The 17,654-nt window shown below is 36.5% G+C and overlaps 1 protein-coding gene across 1 annotated transcript in view; it reads right to left on the bottom strand.

Moving 5' to 3' along the window:
- Window positions 1–1,953: 1,953 nt before the first annotated feature.
- Window positions 1,954–17,654, bottom strand: part of LOC128989151 (uncharacterized) — a 108,742-nt gene continuing 93,041 nt past the window's right edge. The window contains exons 8-12 of the mRNA XM_054411020.1: window positions 11,449–11,624; window positions 10,914–11,020; window positions 8,705–8,939; window positions 5,398–5,517; window positions 1,954–5,083 (exon numbers count right to left, since the gene is read on the bottom strand). Coding sequence (XP_054266995.1) covers window positions 4,862–5,083; window positions 5,398–5,517; window positions 8,705–8,939; window positions 10,914–11,020; window positions 11,449–11,624 — 860 coding nt within the window. The 3' untranslated portion in view covers window positions 1,954–4,861. The remainder of the gene's footprint in view (window positions 5,084–5,397; window positions 5,518–8,704; window positions 8,940–10,913; window positions 11,021–11,448; window positions 11,625–17,654) is intronic.

The raw sequence follows: 17,654 nt of genomic DNA, 5'->3' as shown, positions 1-17,654 counted from the left end.
GAAAGCTCTTTCTGGACCGAAGCCGTCACTCTGCAGGTTGGTGGCCGTGTAATGGGTGACGAGGGTCTGTCTCTTGCTTAGTCCTTTCTGCGTCGGCAGCGACATCACGTTGGATTGATGGAAGGGCGATCCCTATGATAGGATAGAGTTTGTGTACTGGGGTTGGTTTTGAAGACCCAGTTACAATCCGAGCCATGTCATTGACTGCAATGTTAATCTTTTTTGCATGTGACGATGCATTCCATACTAGTGCAGCGTACTCCGCAGCCGACACACTCAGCGCTAAAGCTGAGGTTCTGAGGACATTAGGGTTAGCATCCCAGCATCTGCTGGTGAGCTTCCTGATGATATTATTCCTCGCTGAGACTTTACCTCTTGTCGCAATACAATGCGCCTTAAATGTCAGTGTGCGGTCCAGTATGACACCAAGATATTCCCCCTAATCAAAATGGCAGTCATTTTGAAATATACCTTATTAACTTTGTAACAGGTTATAGCTGGAACAATAAACTCTACATACCTTTATAAAAAAAGATAATTCACCTTTTGGCCAATATTAAAATATTAAATTTTTAAAGTTAACTGGGATTGTCAAGACTTTATCTTTTGCTTGCTCATCTTAAATAATTAAAATGGCTGCCATTTAGATTTGGAGTGGGATATTGAACTCTGGTTTGCACCATTCAACTTCTCTTGATAAACCCTTTAAAATGAGTGGTCACATGATAGATGTTTACATTTGAAAATTTGGGGCTGCCCCCAAAATACCCCATTCTGGGGGCTGGGGCAAAGTTGTAACTTTGATGAAAAAGTGCAATTTTTTATTTTGTAAATATATGCCGAGTTTGGTTCTCCTACTGCAACGCGTTAAAAAGTTAACTGGGGGGTTCCATACTTTTGCCTAACTCTGTAGATCTAAAAAAAATAGATGAAAATTGTAAAAAAAACAAAATAAAATTATAAAAATAGATAAATAAAAGGAAACAGATCTAAATGTTAACATATGATACTAACAAAGTCCACACCAAATTTGCAGTAAATTGGTTTGACCATTTTTGCGCAATGTCCAGTGCAGGTTTCGTTACATAAATACTCACACACATACGGACCCACTCACACACAGACACACATAAGATTTCTTTCATATAATTTAGTATGTCTCCGGTTTGTATTGTAGAGTCTTGGTTGGATTTAAATTATATTTTAGAGTTAACAGGAGAATGGATTGTTTTAAAGGTAGTTTTTATCACATTTGTCGGCCATTTTGGATTTTGGTGCCGTGTGTGGAAATATTTAAAATTTCAAAAGGGCTCCTAACTAAAATTTATTAGTATACCCTAAGATACCTTCATACCAAATTTGATGCTTTTATCCGCCATGTAACGGTAATTACACTAAGCCACCGGACTATAAAGGGTGTTTAGGGGTATCTTTTCTATATTAGCAAACTTCAACCAACAATAAATTAAATGATGTAACTAAATTAAACTATGTAATTATCAATATTTTAGGCAAGTTGTTGCAGGCATCTAATCATGGCTAGGGCTAGTTAGAATATAAAATGTAGTTAGTTTATCTATTTATTCAAGACCTATTAAAGCTGGCTTACACTGAGCAGGGTTTTTGTGAGTGCTATTGGGAAAGGGATTTAGCACGGTTTTCATTAAAATGTGGATCTGGGTGGATTTATTCCAGTCAGGACCCCACAGTCATTAGGTTTGTTGCCACAGGGAAGGTGATACAGATCGACTTCAGACTCCTGGAAACTTGTCTTAAGTAGGCTTTATAAAACTTAAAGTCTTAAGTAACCGATATACAAAAAATAATAGTTTCATATAATTAATCAAATTTACTGTAGCTTCACAAATTAACATAACTGTCTACAAACATGCAAGGTAAAAGTAAACAATCAATTTCAAAACAAACTTTATTTTCTTAGCAAAGTATAAAACATTAGATTATTCTAAACAGACTTTTATAAGATAAAAAATTAGATGACACAATAACGTACTTATGGAAAGGATCTTAAGTATTTAGTCCGTTCCTGTCCTTTGATAACATTATTTCTATTGCATTGGAATAACAATTGTTGTTTTGTTTAGTTCAACATTTGTTTTTTAATTAAAAGTAATGTAATTTGCTCACTAGGTATGAAAGAATAATATGGACTTAGTGCAAGGTAGTTTTTACCTTTAACCAAAGTTTATCCATTACACTGATCTAGTTTTACAAGTAGGTTGGGAGTTAAAAAGAAAAAAAATATTTCTGTTTTGTAGCTGATGAACATTATAAATAAATTAGCACTTCTATTCGACTTAATTAAATAAATACAAAACATACTTAACTATCCATGATGTTTACAGCCAGTTAACTTGCCGATAATCATAAACATTTTCTTTTTACACGTAGAAACAAACTTACAAAATACTGAGGAACTTTGAATGTATATACCAGTCAACTATGTATATACAGTGCAGTCCGGCTAATCCGAACAAATTGGGACCGAACCCCGTTCGGATTAGCTGATTGTTCGGATTAGCCGAAATAACGTAGATAATCAAGATGGAAGCAATTTTATGGGGTCGTAGTGTCGTAATATAGACGAGCAATACACAAAAACCAATATTAATAGTCCATTTACTACAACAAAATTAAAAAACAAAAGTTAAATAAGCGCATTAGTTAATAAACTTAGCGTATCAACAATCAACTAGCGTAGAGCGATATGAACGGGTGGGCAGACGTTTATGATGTGACGATAATGCGTGCGGACTGTACGTCTGCACGCACTGCTTACCGAGACTGTACAGTAGCCAACACGTCTGCCCCGTTCTGCCCCCCTCCCCTCACCAATACACCTAGCTTAGTTGTCAGAATAGCAACACAACAACACCTTGATCTAGTCTGCTTTTGTTTACGTAGTGCGGTCAGTCACCTGTGGATTTGCGTGTGTACCGGTTTTTAGTGTGATAGAAAGTGCAATGTCTAATAAACATAAACATAACACTTTGACTCTTAAAGATAAGCTGGAAACTTTAAAACGCTTAGATAGTGGTGAAAGTGTGACTAAACTAGTGAAAGAGCTAAACGTTGGCAAAGCTACAATTTGCGACTGGAAAAAAAACCGTGCGAAACTTCAACAATATTGCACAACGTCTTCAGAGGTAACCCTTGAAAATCGGCAAACAGCACGACAGTCACAGTATGACAAAGTCGACGAAGCGCTTTTTCTGTGGTTCTCCCAAGAAAGGGAAAGGGGAACCCCTTTAAGTGGACCTATCGTTCAAGAAAAGGCAATTCAGTTGAACAATCTGTTAAATGGCGACAGTTCCTTCACAGCCAGCACCGGTTGGTTTGACCGGTGGAAAAAACGTCACGGTGTTCGGCAGCTCACTGTCACCGGTGAACAACTTTCCTCAGATCAGGCTGCGGCGCAGGAATACCTTGCTTCATTTGACAATTTGGTAAGCGAAGGAAATTATTCCCCCCAACAGATATATAACGCCGATGAAACCGGCCTAAATTTTGGAGCACTGCCAACTAAAAGCTTGGCCTCTAAATCAGAAAGTCGTGCTCCTGGTTTTAAAATGTGTAAGGACCGAGTAACCATTATGGCTTGTTCCAATGTTGCTGGTAACCATAAGCTTCCTCTTATGATGATAGGCAAAGCTGCTAAGCCTCGAGCCTTCAAACATATAAACATGAAATCACTTCCAGTGTATTACAGGAACCAGAAGAGAGGCTGGATGGACGGGTAACTGTTTAAAGAATGGTTCCATGACCAATTTGTACCATCTGTTAAACGGTTTAGCCAAGAAAATGACATTCCCCCACGTGCGATTCTTTTGCTAGATAATGCACCGTCCCACCCAGACGTCGACGAACTTACATGTGGCGAAATAAAGGCAGCCTTTTTACCTCCAAACGTGACGCCATTATTGCAACCAATGGACCAGGGGGTTTTGCAGGCTCTGAAGCTTAAGTATCGCAAACACTTTTTAAAGTCCCTAATTGAAGATGATACAATCCCCTTGGTACAAAAAATTAAACAGACAAACGTAAAGGATGTTGTGTATTGGGCAGCTGAATCTTGGGAAAATGTGACAACTGGAGCAATAAGAAAATTGTGGAAAAAGTTGTGGAAATCGTTAGATTTTGAAGAAAACCCTACCGAAAATGACCCAGTTAACTTGTTACCAATGATTCATAACATTCCTGGTTGTGAAAACGCGGTCGAAGAGGACGTGGATGAATGGATGGCGGCAGACGGTACTAGTGCAGAGACTCTGACTGACGTGGACATCATAGCAGCAGTGACGCAAGATCATGTTCAGGGAGACGAGGGGGAGGGTAGCGATGACGAGCAAGGGGCGGGGGAGGAGAGGAGAAAGTGACACACAATGAGGCAGCTGCAGCGCTTGACCTTGCCCTTCGCTACTTAGAACAACAGTCTACTGCCACGCCTGCAGATGTGATGTTCATGAGAAAATGGCGGAACTACGCGGCAAAAAACAGACTTACTAAACTGCAGCAAATGACAATGCGGGACTTCATGTCCAATAACAAGTAGGCCTAACCAAAGTTAATTTTTCAGTACGGTATGTGCAATATTTCTTACAAAATAATTCTTTGTTTTATTTGTTTTTTTTATTACGATTTGTAAATTTAAACTTTACGTAATAAACAAACCATTGTATTCCTTAATTGATTACTCTGTTTATACTTCATTTCAAGATATTTTACCTTTCCTATTGCATTTTATATAGTGAAAATTTATAAAAAATAATATCGGAAACGTGTTTGGATTAAGCGGACGTTCGGATTAACCATGTTCGGATTAGCCTGTTCGGTCAAGTGTAATTCAATAACAGTCAACTGCATTACGATCAAATTCTCCACTGCTGTTAATATTCAAGATGTGATCCATAAGTGATGAAAAATCATCACCACTTTCCGCAACCCAGTGTTTGCGTCCAGCCAATCTCTCTCTCCAACTGTCATCAGAAATGTTTTGGAAAAACTCCTCTTTTGGATAGAACTTGTTATCCGGCCGTAACTCTTTGGGCACCTCGGTGTTAACATCCTGTAAAATAAAGAAAATTTGAAACATAAATATACAAAACAAAATAATCAAAATTCAACCCTTTCAAAAATCATCATTAATTAAAATGTATGTAGTTGTTCTACATAGTTAAAGGCTGCAGAATTTGTGACAGAGGCAATTTAAGGTTAATCCACCAAAACCTTGCAGGTAACATATTTGAGCAGATACATTTTATCAGGGTTTGTTGGGTTAATTATGACCTACAAATGATTACAATGTGAAAATAACTGAACTGGTATAAGTCAATGTAGCTGTAAGTCTAGACTGTATACGTGGGTGTTTGTGGTACTTACATTTAATAATTTGTCTATATAGCCCCATTTTTTATCCAAGTTTATAAAACCATTTATCACTTCACTTGCTGCTTCGGACACAGTTATTTCACTGTCATCCACCAAATCCGACCAAATCACCTGAAACATGTTTCCTAATTAATTTTTATAACAAAGAACTTCATCGAGAATTCTTTACAAAGTTTTAAATAAATAAAACACATGCAAACGGCTTAAGGACATGCCTTTTCACCATAAGGTTAATTGAAATGAAACCAACAAATTAGGAAACAAGAATTTGGGAAGCTAGGAAGAAAATATTTTCAAATGGGTAGCCTCCGGATTATCAAGATACAATTAAAGTTGTTTAAATACCTGTAATGTTGATAATCCAATCGGTTGTGAAACAACTAGTTTCGGCTCACAATGGAGCCTCTTCAGGTTTTCCCAAGGACATTGTCACTTCTTCTGAAGGTCGTCAAAGATCACAATATTTACAAAACATAAAAAAACATTTAAAACACGTAACACGCATGCCTAGAAATGTTTCGACGGTATACTGTTTTACTCCCGCCGGTCACATCGTTAAAGCTAGGCCTAGGCATGCGTGTTACGTGTTTTAAATGTTTTTTATGTTTTGTAAATATTGTGATCTTTGACGACCTTCAGAAGAAGTGACAATGTCCTTGGGAAAACCTGAAGAAGGCTCCATTGTGAGCCGAAACTAGTTGTTTCACAACCGATTTGATTATCAACATTACAGGTATTTAAACCACTTTAATAGGAAGAAAAAGTCTACAAATTAAGGTTACTATCATAATTATCTGAACTATATAAAACAAAAATAATATATACATTTTTCTCATAAAAAAAGCTAAAACATAATTCCAATGAAATCAATACAAACATTTGCAAAGTGATTCCTTTCAGCCTAGCCAGTTTCTACCTTAATTTTAGTTCTTGCTTTATTAATTTTGTGTTGTAAATCCATCACACTACAATTGGTTTACTTTCCGTACTTATTAATGAGACAGGGAGTGTTAATTTGTTAAAATTTTACACGTTTAAATAAATAAATAAAAATGCCTTTATTTCCGAGCGTCTCTCAGTACAAATATAACTGTTTTACAGAGTAACTCAGGTCAAAACTAACTAAAAATACAATACTATTATAATACAAGGCATCGTGTGATAAAATAAAAATATTAAATACTAGCTGTAACCCGCGGGCTTTGTCCCGTTTAACTTCTTAATTTTCAAGATTATCTCGTTCGCATGGCTCAATCACGTCCTGGTTGAAGTTTGTTCGCTACGCTCACTCACCTTTAGGTTGGAGCTCGTTCCCTACGCTCACTCACCTTTAGGTTAGAGCTCGTTCGCTGCGCTCACTTGCCTTCAGCTTCAGGTTAGCTTGTTCGCTACGCTAACTCGCCTCCAGGTTGAAGTTCGTTCGCTACGCTCACACACCTTTTGGTTGCAAATTAGCTGTTGCCATAAATGTAAAAGAAATAATAGTGCTGCACCCTGTTGGTAATCCTTGTAACTTTAATGCTATTGAACATCATAGAACAGAACCAACTAGTTTAGTTGAAACAGCTGTTAAGATTCAATAATTCCATTTCTCATAAGGTTAACATGGGAAACTCCACAGCCACTGGGGCGAGCCCGAAAGGATTTTTGAAATAAGAATATGCCTATATGTTAATCGGGAATGTGAGCTATCAGCCCAATCCAACCAGTATTTTTCACGTTCACTTGTCACAAACATACATCCATACATCCATACATCCAAACTTTCTCATTTATAATATTAGTAGGATATATACAACTATTTTACAATATTAATACTTTTTTTTAAGTTTCTTTTAAAAGCCAGGACCCCCAGCTGTTTTAGGTCCAAGGGGAGATCATTGTAAATCTTTGGGCCAAAGTATGAAAACCCTTTCCTACCCACTTCCAGGCGCACTTTTTGAAAGTGGAGCAAGGTGTTGTGCCGGGTCTCGTGTTGGGTCATCTCCCCACGTGCCACAAGCCTTTCCACCAAGTACTTAGGCTCTTGCTGAACCAAGACTCGGTGGATGAGGCTACAAGTCTGCGCCCTGCACACAGCTTCCATTGACAGCAGCCCCGCAGCATCCCGGAATGGAGATACTCGTTCACGCTTACGGATACCGTAAACGAAACGAACGGCGGAGTTCTGCACTTTTTGCAAACGGGACATCTCTTGCCTTGAGATGCTGTTTCCATATGCAGGGAAACAGTAATGGAGCACTGACAACACTAGTGACTGTACCAGCTGCAGCTTGGCTGTCTTTGGCAGGATGTTTTTGTACCGGTACAGACCACGCAACCTTCCCAAAGCCACCTGGGAAACATAAGTTATGTGGTCCGAGAATGTGAGGCCACTGTCAAGTACCACACCCAACGTCTTGACACTATCTCTCACCATTAAAGGGTTTCCTGTGTCTGTGAGTTGAACGTGCATGTCTCCATTTGCAACTCTGTGAAGAGTAGTGGGTGGAGCAATATAAAGAACAGTGCATTTGTCAGCGTTCAATTTCAAACCATGTTTGCGTGACCATTCACTTATTCTCACCAGATCAGAGTTCACTCCTGCAAAAGCTTGCGTATTGGCCTGAATCTAGTACGAGAAATGCAACTGACAATTATCAGCATATGAATGCACATTGCAGTGACTCACACATCTGGACAGATCTGCAGTGTACAGGGTAAACAAAATGGGCCCCAGACAACTCCCCTGAGGTACTCCCCTTGATTTCTCAAGGGGAGGTGAGATATCGGTACCCACCCTGGTCACTTGCAGTCTGTTTTCCAGGTAAGATCCAAACCAAGCAATTGCATCACAATGAAAACCAAAATGTTTTAATTATGCCAGGAGTAAACTATGGCTTATGGAATCAAAGGCCTGCGAGAAATCAAGCATGACTAGACAGGGTGAAAATAAGATCTGAACAAATACAAAATCCAAATATAAGATATATTTTGTGTTGCTGCAAACATTATAGGCTTTTTAGCATTTACTTGTGTCTTCCTTCATCTCCAAGGATGCTACTCTTTAGATAAAAAACTGTTTACAGCATTACTTCAGGCTTTAGAGGGTCACAGCATTATCCCCACATCTAAAGCAATTGGTCAAAAACAGGATTTGAGCCAAGGGCTTCTGGGACCAAAAGCCCCGAGACCTGGTTACTCCCCACTGATTTTGGGGCTAAACCTCAATCAAACGGAAACCCATTTTGTATCATAACAAAACAAATATTATAAGGTTGATTCCATCACAGACCACCATTAATGTTGAAATACGAACCTTGAGACAACCAATGGAACTCAGAACATCCATGACCTCGATTATTTTTGAAACTCCATCTTCAGTTTTCGGGGTAATGGAAGGGTGCAGGTAGAATGAATCGATAGGAACGCCTTTGTCCGACAACTGTTTGACGACAGTGCTTTGCCAAAACCTCAACGTTGCTTTCTTCACTTCCCAGTCCAGTTCCTTCGTTGAACATGTAAAAACTGTATCAAACAGCTTCTCTTGCATGCTACAATACATGAAAACAAAATAAATAGCATCTAATGTAAAATCTGTAACTCTTAAGCTGTAATGTTAGATTATATTTTTAAGACACATTCAAATGCGTAAATAGATTATGAATATGTGATGAGTGGTGGCTTTGTTAATAAGATCATCTGGCTCTTAAGACAGGACCATTTTTATAAGCAAAAGACAGTTAGTTGGATACATTTTAAAACCGTTGAAAAGCTTCTCTCTTTTATTAAGATTGAATTGGCAACTTTCTTATTATGTCGTCAGAAGAATAAACTATATAGGCGGACTCTCTGTGGCCAAAACAGCTTACTTCACACAGGTAGAGTCGCATATTAGATATGGCTTGACAGTGTGGGGAGGAACTTCAACAAAAAATATGAATCGAATCCTTGTTCTTCAAAAGAAAGCCATAAGAGCCCTCGCCAACCTTGTCCCACCACAGACTTGCAGACTAGCATTCGCAAACCTAGGAATCCTCACAGTGGTGTCTCTCTACATACTTGAAACCATAAAGTATGTGGATGAAATAAACCCCCCAAGAAACCAAGACCTGCACACTACAACACCCGTCATGGCTCCAAATTTGCCCTACCAGTTCACCGAACAACTCTTTGGGGAAAAAAACCTGCCTACACCGGCTGCAAACTGAGGAACCATCTACCTGACTACCTGAGAGACCTGACTGGCAACAAGCTACACAGGAATTGAAGAAGTGGCTAATCGCAAGACCCTTCTACTCGATAAAGGAATTTTATGAAAATTATGGAAATTAACACGTACAATTCACTATTGTACTGACACTATTGTAATTCTTAACGAATGAACAATAAAGAATATTGTATTGTATTGTATTGCTAAGTGGGCACTATAGTGACTGTATCCACGTAGCAAACCAGCTATAAAGTAGACGCTCGCTGATCCAGCACATTATGGATATGGACGTGATATATGTGCGTACAAAAAGAAATTTCTTAGAATTTTACAGCGAGGCAGGATTATTGAAAGTGAGAAGTACATTGAATACCAGATTAGCAAGCTTTAACCATCATTTGTTATTGAGAGTCGGCAGGAGTCAATAATTTTGCATTGTTGTTGACCGTCAGATGCCAGGCTAAACAGTGGCTGTCCTAGCGCCAATCAGTAAAAACATGCGTTCATGTTGAAAAATATTAATCCGTAAACTTAATTACCAAACAGAAAATTGTATGTGATTTTTAACATATTTTCGGTGTGAATTGCTTTTAAAATTTTTAAAACTTTTTTGAGTTTGAAAAAATCACAGTTAAAGTCAATATATTTATGTAGCAAATATATATTTAGATAGCAAATCATATCCATGGTTTCAATAGCTTTAAAATGAGATATTTAAGATTTTAAAAAGGTTGCAAACAAAAGTCTATATATTACAAACAAACATAAAACAGTAGACTTATGATTAACCACAATCACAAGATAATCAAAATAAAAAATACAAAATGCAGGTTAAATATACTTTATACAGCAACGACGATCAAGATATTTAGCGTGAAGAGACACATCATAGACTATAGACTTGCCACTGTTTGCTTCACTGACAGTTAATAAACAATATCAACCAATGGGGTGAAAAGTTACATTTTGTGTGTGTTTGGTTTTTGTTATCACTAGGCCATGCTCTCCAATATAATTTGTTTTGTAAATAGAAGTTTGTGAAACAAATTCGATGAATCTAAACTGTATTAAAATCATGTTATTATTACCTAAACCTCTATCAAAGCTTAATTATAAATTCAAAGTCAATGTTAGTTACTTTCTGGGCAGTTTAGGTTAGGTTTGCATTATCCAGAATCACTCAGCCACTCATTATTGTAAATAAAGGGGGTATATTTTCGCATAAACTGTAAAAATTTGGTTCTAAGTCAAAATGGAAATTGAAAAATTGCAAATATATTTTATCCTTTTGAGATGTTTATAGCAAGTAGCTTACCAAACACTGTTGAGAAGGTCAGCATGATACATTGCGGAGAGTAGATCACATGCTGCCATTCTCGGCTCAGGCATCTCATCTTCCAACAACATTGTAAATGCTACGTCCTTTCAAACATGGCTTGAAATTATTAAAATATTAAATACTTATAGGGTAGAAAATGAATGCATAAGTCAACAAAAGTAATTTTAGAGTAAGACAAAAGTGTGAGTGTGTTATATTAACATTTAATTTGTTTGCATTTACCCTATCAAGTTTATTGGTTTTATCTAACACGAGGCTGATTGAAGTAACCAAAAAGCGTTTCATAACATTAAGTTCTACAAATGAGTCCATTTAATAATTAACAAACTGTTGAATACAGTATATTTAAAGGACTGAATTGTTCTATTCTGATTTCTCTTTGTTATGTTTCTGTTATTTCTTTGTTATGTTATAAAATAACAAAGAAATTGAGATTGAAAACTATTTTTTCATAACTTAGGATGCAAATATAGGATAACAAAGTAAATTAGTTCCAAATTTGGCAACTTACACACAGCTCCTCTATTGCGTCTCTAACTATGTAGTTCTTGGTAGTCACAGCTTTAGTCAAAACCTTCAGTGCAGAACTTCTAACATAAGACGAAGTATCTTTAGTGGATAGTTTCAAAATAGTACGGAAAATATCTTTATCTAAAATATCCGTAAAAGTATTTTCTGGCATACAACCTGAAAACACAGTTATAATTTGCAGGAGTATAACACTAATTTGTATTAATGGTTAAAGTGCACAATTTGAATTTATTAACATTTAAATACACAAAGCCAGATATAATTCCTTAAAAAATAACATTTACAACTAGTTATTTTGTCTTCAAATTTCAATCAATGATTTAAGATGGGGACGCCATAATGTGCATATTTTAGCCTAAATATGAGTGAAGGATGAGCGCGATCTTGTAGTCTTGTTAGTGACTAAGGCCGACCTATTCCTTAGACACAGCTGTTAATTAATAGCCCAAACAGCTAATGGCAACTAAGGGACCTACAGTTTATAGTGGAAAACGAATTACATTCTTGCTTTGGTATTAACGAATTGGTCTAATTATCAGGATAGCACTACGGATAGTCATGGTACTCACTAGTGCAACATGGAGTATTGCATTCACATTTGAAGGTTGTTAGTTATATTCCAACTGAGATCGATTCTAAACCTATATATAATTTGTTATTAGAATATCAATTATGAAGCTATCTAACAAATCTTTGATGTTATATAGTAAAGAAACCAGGGTCTGGTCCCTGCTTATCAAAGAAAATTTAAAAAATTCCAATGATGTAAAAACTAATAAAATTAAAAACCAACGACATTGGATGGAAAATGTTCCTACCATGTTTTGCTACCAGAGAACCATCAAATAACTACAATGCTTAGACTTTAGATCTAGTGTGTTGGACCAGTCAAGAGACAGCACTATGATTTAAATCAAGTCTATTGTACCTCTCATGAGGTATGACAGACTGGCCAAAAGACAGCACCATGGTTGAAATAAAGCCTGTTGTACCACTCTTGAGGTATTACCATTATGTCGTACCTCTCATGAGGTATGTCGGACTGGCCAAGAGACAGCTCTATGGTTTAAATAAAGCCTGTTGTACCACTCTTGAGGTATTACCATTATGTCGTACCTCTCATGAGGTATGTCGGACTGGCCAAGAGACAGCTCTATGGTTTAAATAAAGCCTGTTGTACCACTCTTGAGGTATTACCATTATGTCGTACCTCTCATGAGGTATGTCGGACTGGCCAAGAGACAGCACCATGGTTTAAATAAAGCCTGTTGTACCACTCTTGAGGTATTACCATTATGTCGTACCTCTCATGAGGTATGTCGGACTGGCCAAGAGACAGCACCATGGTTTAAATAAAGCCTGTTGTACCACTCTTGAGGTATTACCATTATGTCGTACCTCTCATGAGGTATGTCGGACTGGCCAAGAGACAGCACCATGGTTTAAATAAAGCCTGTTGTACCACTCTTGAGGTATTACCATTATGTCGTACCTCTCATGAGGTATGTCGGACTGGCCAAGAGACAGCTCTATGGTTTAAATAAAGCCTGTTGTACCACTCTTGAGGTATTACCATTATGTCGTACCTCTCATGAGGTATGTCGGACTGGCCAAGAGACAGCTCTATGGTTTAAATCAAGTCTGTTGTACCACTGACGAGGTATGTTAGACTACCCATGAGACAGCACCATGGTTTAAATCAAGTCTTTTGTACCACTCTTGAAGTAATGCCAGTATGCTTTTAATTTAGTTGAAGCTCATAAATTCTTAGGGGTTTATGTAGATGACACAGTTAAATGGGATTCAAATTTGAATTATTTACATACCAAAATTAGGTCGATATCATCTTTATTCATACATTTAAGGGACTGTGTTTCTATTGTATCAATCAATCAATCAATCAATCAATCAATCAAGAATCAATCAAGAATTTATTGCAACAAATTACAAAAATAACATTTTGTATAGGCCTAGTTGAGGTCAATATGAGAGTAACTTAGGCTAAGAAGTCTCAGTAATCTGCAAGGATAAAATGTCCAGTGGTTAGCATATTAATTAGGGCCTATAACATTCAATAACTTAGGCTACTTTAAATAATTTAAACAACAAAGTAAGTTACAGATTTAAGACCTACATCAGTCAGAAACTAAAAACTAATATCAATGTCAGACATGAAAAATTCACTTAAACTATAAATACCCCCGCCGCAGCAAACCTGCAGACTAAGCGAATTTCCATTTGACTGATTGGATTTACACTGAAATGTCTACTTAAAAATATAACATTTATTCCCTATTTAAATAGAATTAGTTTAACAAGTACTTAGGTTTGCTGCATCAGGGAGGGTAAAACTGTTTTTTTTTTTTTTGTAAAATGTTAATAGTTAGTAAGAAATTAAAACATTTTCCAAATTTGATCAAAATATGTTCATAAACAAGTAAACTACAACAGTTTACTTATTCTCCATAAGAATAACATTGGAATTTTAAATTTACAATTTTTTGGAATTTTCTCCGTAACCATTAGGCGTATAACAACGCTTCAATATACTAAATTATTTGTTTTTTTAGGCTCTACAAAATGATTTGGAATGAAATTGCTAAATTTTATGTTTTTTGGGTCAAAAATGGGAAAAACCTATTTTTACCCCATAAAACCCCCCGTAAACCCCCGTTCCCATGGTCCGATCATGCTGGATTGCGAACTCGTTCGAATAAACGTAGGTTTACACGTTTGTACTGTACCAAATTTCATCAAAATCGGATAATTTTTGCTCGAGTTATCGTGCTAACGGACACATATATATATATATATATATATACACGGCCGTGCCCGGGAAGCCAGTCACATAAAATATACACTGGAAGTCAGTCAGTTGCACCCCCCAATATATTTCAAGACTATGATATATATATAATATATGTTGGTAAATATCTTAAGCCTAGACATATCTGAACGTATATATCTCTTTTTTTCTTAAAAATACTAAAATATAATTACGTAAAAAATGCTATGCTAATGCAGTCACCACCGCATTTGCATGGGAAAGCCAGTCACGTAAAATTTGTGCTGCTAAGCCAGTCACTATATATTTTACCGCATACCACTGGAATCCAGTCACTGAAAATCCACCCGGGTATCCCGTCACTTCAGTCACTTTCACCCCTGCCCTTCTACTTTGTGATATTTATTTGTTCTACAAGCTTGAAAATCCGCACCTCAAACAAATGGATTATGCTTCAGGCATTGAGCACTCTCATAACCCATCTTTCGCACTTCATTTTAATTAGTTGTCTTCCAGATTACTTAACAATTACTATTCTACAGATTAAATACCTAAATGTCAATGTAATCTTTGGTCGTCTTAATAGTCGTTCTGGCAACTGTGGATACAAATATGTACCGTACTAATTCGCAAGCGTAAGGTGGGAAGTTATTGCTTTATAGTCGCACAATTATGCCTATTGTTGAGTCCTTGGAGGCAAGCGGCCATCTTGGATGATTTCAAAAAGCTGCAAAATTTATCGTCCAAAAATATTTATAAGTGTTTATAATTTAAATAGCTAGTATACTGTGGGATTAGAAATGTTCTTTGTAGTTTTGAATTATTCTCCAAGGGAGTCCATAAAATAAGTTAACGGTCACGGTCATCTTGGAAAAAGGCCAACTAATACGAAAACAATAGCCTGTGTTGCGCGAGCCATAGCACACAAATAGTTTTCCCGCCTCAAACAATCAAAGGCGTGTGGAACAAGGCAAAATTCTTGTCTCTTTTGTGGCGAGAGGTAGGGGCGAGCCTAACGGGTTCCATTGATGGGCTACCCGGCTACCGACCGACCTGGGGTAGCGACTAGCAAGCCAGTGGATGGTTAAAGGTTCTGCCGGTTATTTCCATCTTATTGCTGGTTCTCGAGCTTTTTGAGCTCGTTGTACAGTGAAATATTACTTCCCTATTTTATATAGCCACAATCAAAGCGATTTTTACAAGAAAGAATGAAGATATAGACTCAGTGATGTGTGGTTACTTAATTAAATCATGTTCCTTGATTGTTTACCCTTTTGTAAGAGCCAATAATCAATCAACTTATATTTCTTTATTTTACGATTTATTATCTATATCAATTCAAGAGGTAGCCCTGTACCTGGTTAACAAATATACCGATTACATTTAACGTGTTTTCTTTGAGTTACGCCCCATGGGATTCCAAAGTTTCACAATGTTTACATTTTTGAAGAATGTAGATAACAGAATGTTTAATGAAGTCAGCTTTAAATGCTGTCAATAAAGTTCTTTGATTTTGCGGTCCAAAAGGTAGAAACGATTCGATTTGTGAAACTTTTAACTTTTGCTACGGGCCTGTTAATTGGAGATTGTGACATTCTTAATTTAAGGAAGTAAACGTATTAACATGACGTGTTTGGTGTGGGATTTGAAATAAATATGTGACGTGTATCAAACTTTTTCTCTTCAAAATCCTCTCCGATGTAAAACACAGGTACGGTAGCTAGGTTTATTAGAATTCAAAAGTTTTTTAATTGTCCTCCAATGTTTAGAAATTATTTTTCGATCAAGTTGTTTAATGAATAAATAATTGTTTTGCCAAATTATGTTTCGAAAACAGGAACTAAAAATAGATCAGGAAATAGATATTTTAGTTCAGAAAACAAAGCCAATCAAATAGGCCTACGTACTTTTTAAATAAAAACACTGGTCAGATGGTTTTTAACTTTGCTGTTTATTTACTTCAATAAATTTCTAATAAAAATCACCACAGGTACTAATCTATATAAATAAAATTAGAGTTTTGTCTGTACATTGCTCAGAATCATCAACTTTTAGATTATTTTTACGTTTTAAACATTCAAGAATCCGAAAAAAGTTTCATCTCAATTCCGTTATTATCTGAATCATCAATTATTATCTCAATTCCGTTGTTGTCTATCTTCCGTCTGTCACGGTCCAAAGGCCATTTTACGCGGCCTTCTCCTGAAAACGAGAGTACCTATCAAGATCCTCGAATCATTTTAATGTATTCACTGGATTGGCGAAAGTGTCTTTAGCTATTAAAATATGGCCTCGCTACTTTGTAAAAAAAACTTACGGACGTTTAAAACCCAATTTTGTGAGATTTTTGTCAAGTTTTCTCACAATGTTTATTACATAATCATCATATGAAATAGCGAACAGCTGTTCGGATCAAGATTATTTTTCTCTAGCTGTCACTGATATGTTTAAATTGAATATTGTTTACAAATACCGCAATCATTTCAGATCAAGTTTCAAAAGCAAATCCAAACCAAGTTGGATTAAAACCGTTTTTCCTTACATAACGGATTTAATTAATCGCAAGTGCAATAATGTGTAGGGTAACCGTAAATGAAAATAGAGCTTCTTTGTGTATAGAATTTCTATCGAGTTTTGGGTTTATAACCGGGGAAAAGACTTTGACTCAGTGTTCTATATGCCTGGGAAACTTACATTTTTTAAATAAGCGTTACCAATAGCTTACATATAAGGTTTCAACTCGTTGACGGCACTTCAATGGTGGTTGTGTAAAGTGTTTAGAGACAACTGCAGTGGGTGATTGTAACAGAGGTTTACGGATTATGCTCAAATCGTATTTCTAATGTGTCTTCTCAACGCTATGTGCTGCTCGCTGGACCATACGTCCAACGGACCAATTATCCATCTCTTGGGTTCGTAGGCTTAAACAATTATTCATAAGTTGGTAGCGCATATAACTCAGTGTTCCGTACGGACAGGCCAAGAGCACCTTTGATAGTGAAATTTCCAACCTGAATGTTTAATGGCGAGGTTGAGGTATAGTATTTTAACTATATATCGTTTGGTTAGTTAGGTAAGGTTAACCTAACCTAACTAACCAAACGATATATGGAATTAAACAATCGAATAATCAATATTACTAATTTAGGTTTTGTGCCAACAGATATGGAAGTGTACCCCTCATAGATCTATTACGCATTTTTTTTTTACTTGAAACTGTCAGATACTGTATTTGTTTGTATATAATAGTTTGGCTAGCATATCTGAAAATATGCAAACCAATAGTTTTTCTTTATTTAGGAAGGTTTCAACTGACCACTAGAGGATCCCCGTGCGTAGAACGGGCACACAGCTAGTAATTAATATTTAATTAATACATCTTATCTTACTAATATTATAAA

The sequence above is a fragment of the Macrosteles quadrilineatus genome, unplaced genomic scaffold, assembly GCF_028750875.1.
Source record: "Macrosteles quadrilineatus isolate MER2022 unplaced genomic scaffold, UCM_ALF_1.0 Scaffold_3__2_contigs__length_128488019, whole genome shotgun sequence".
Classification (NCBI taxonomy): Eukaryota; Metazoa; Arthropoda; class Insecta; order Hemiptera; family Cicadellidae; genus Macrosteles; species Macrosteles quadrilineatus.
The sequence above is the reverse complement of the archived record's forward strand: the minus strand, read 5'-3'. Positions and strand labels throughout refer to the sequence as shown.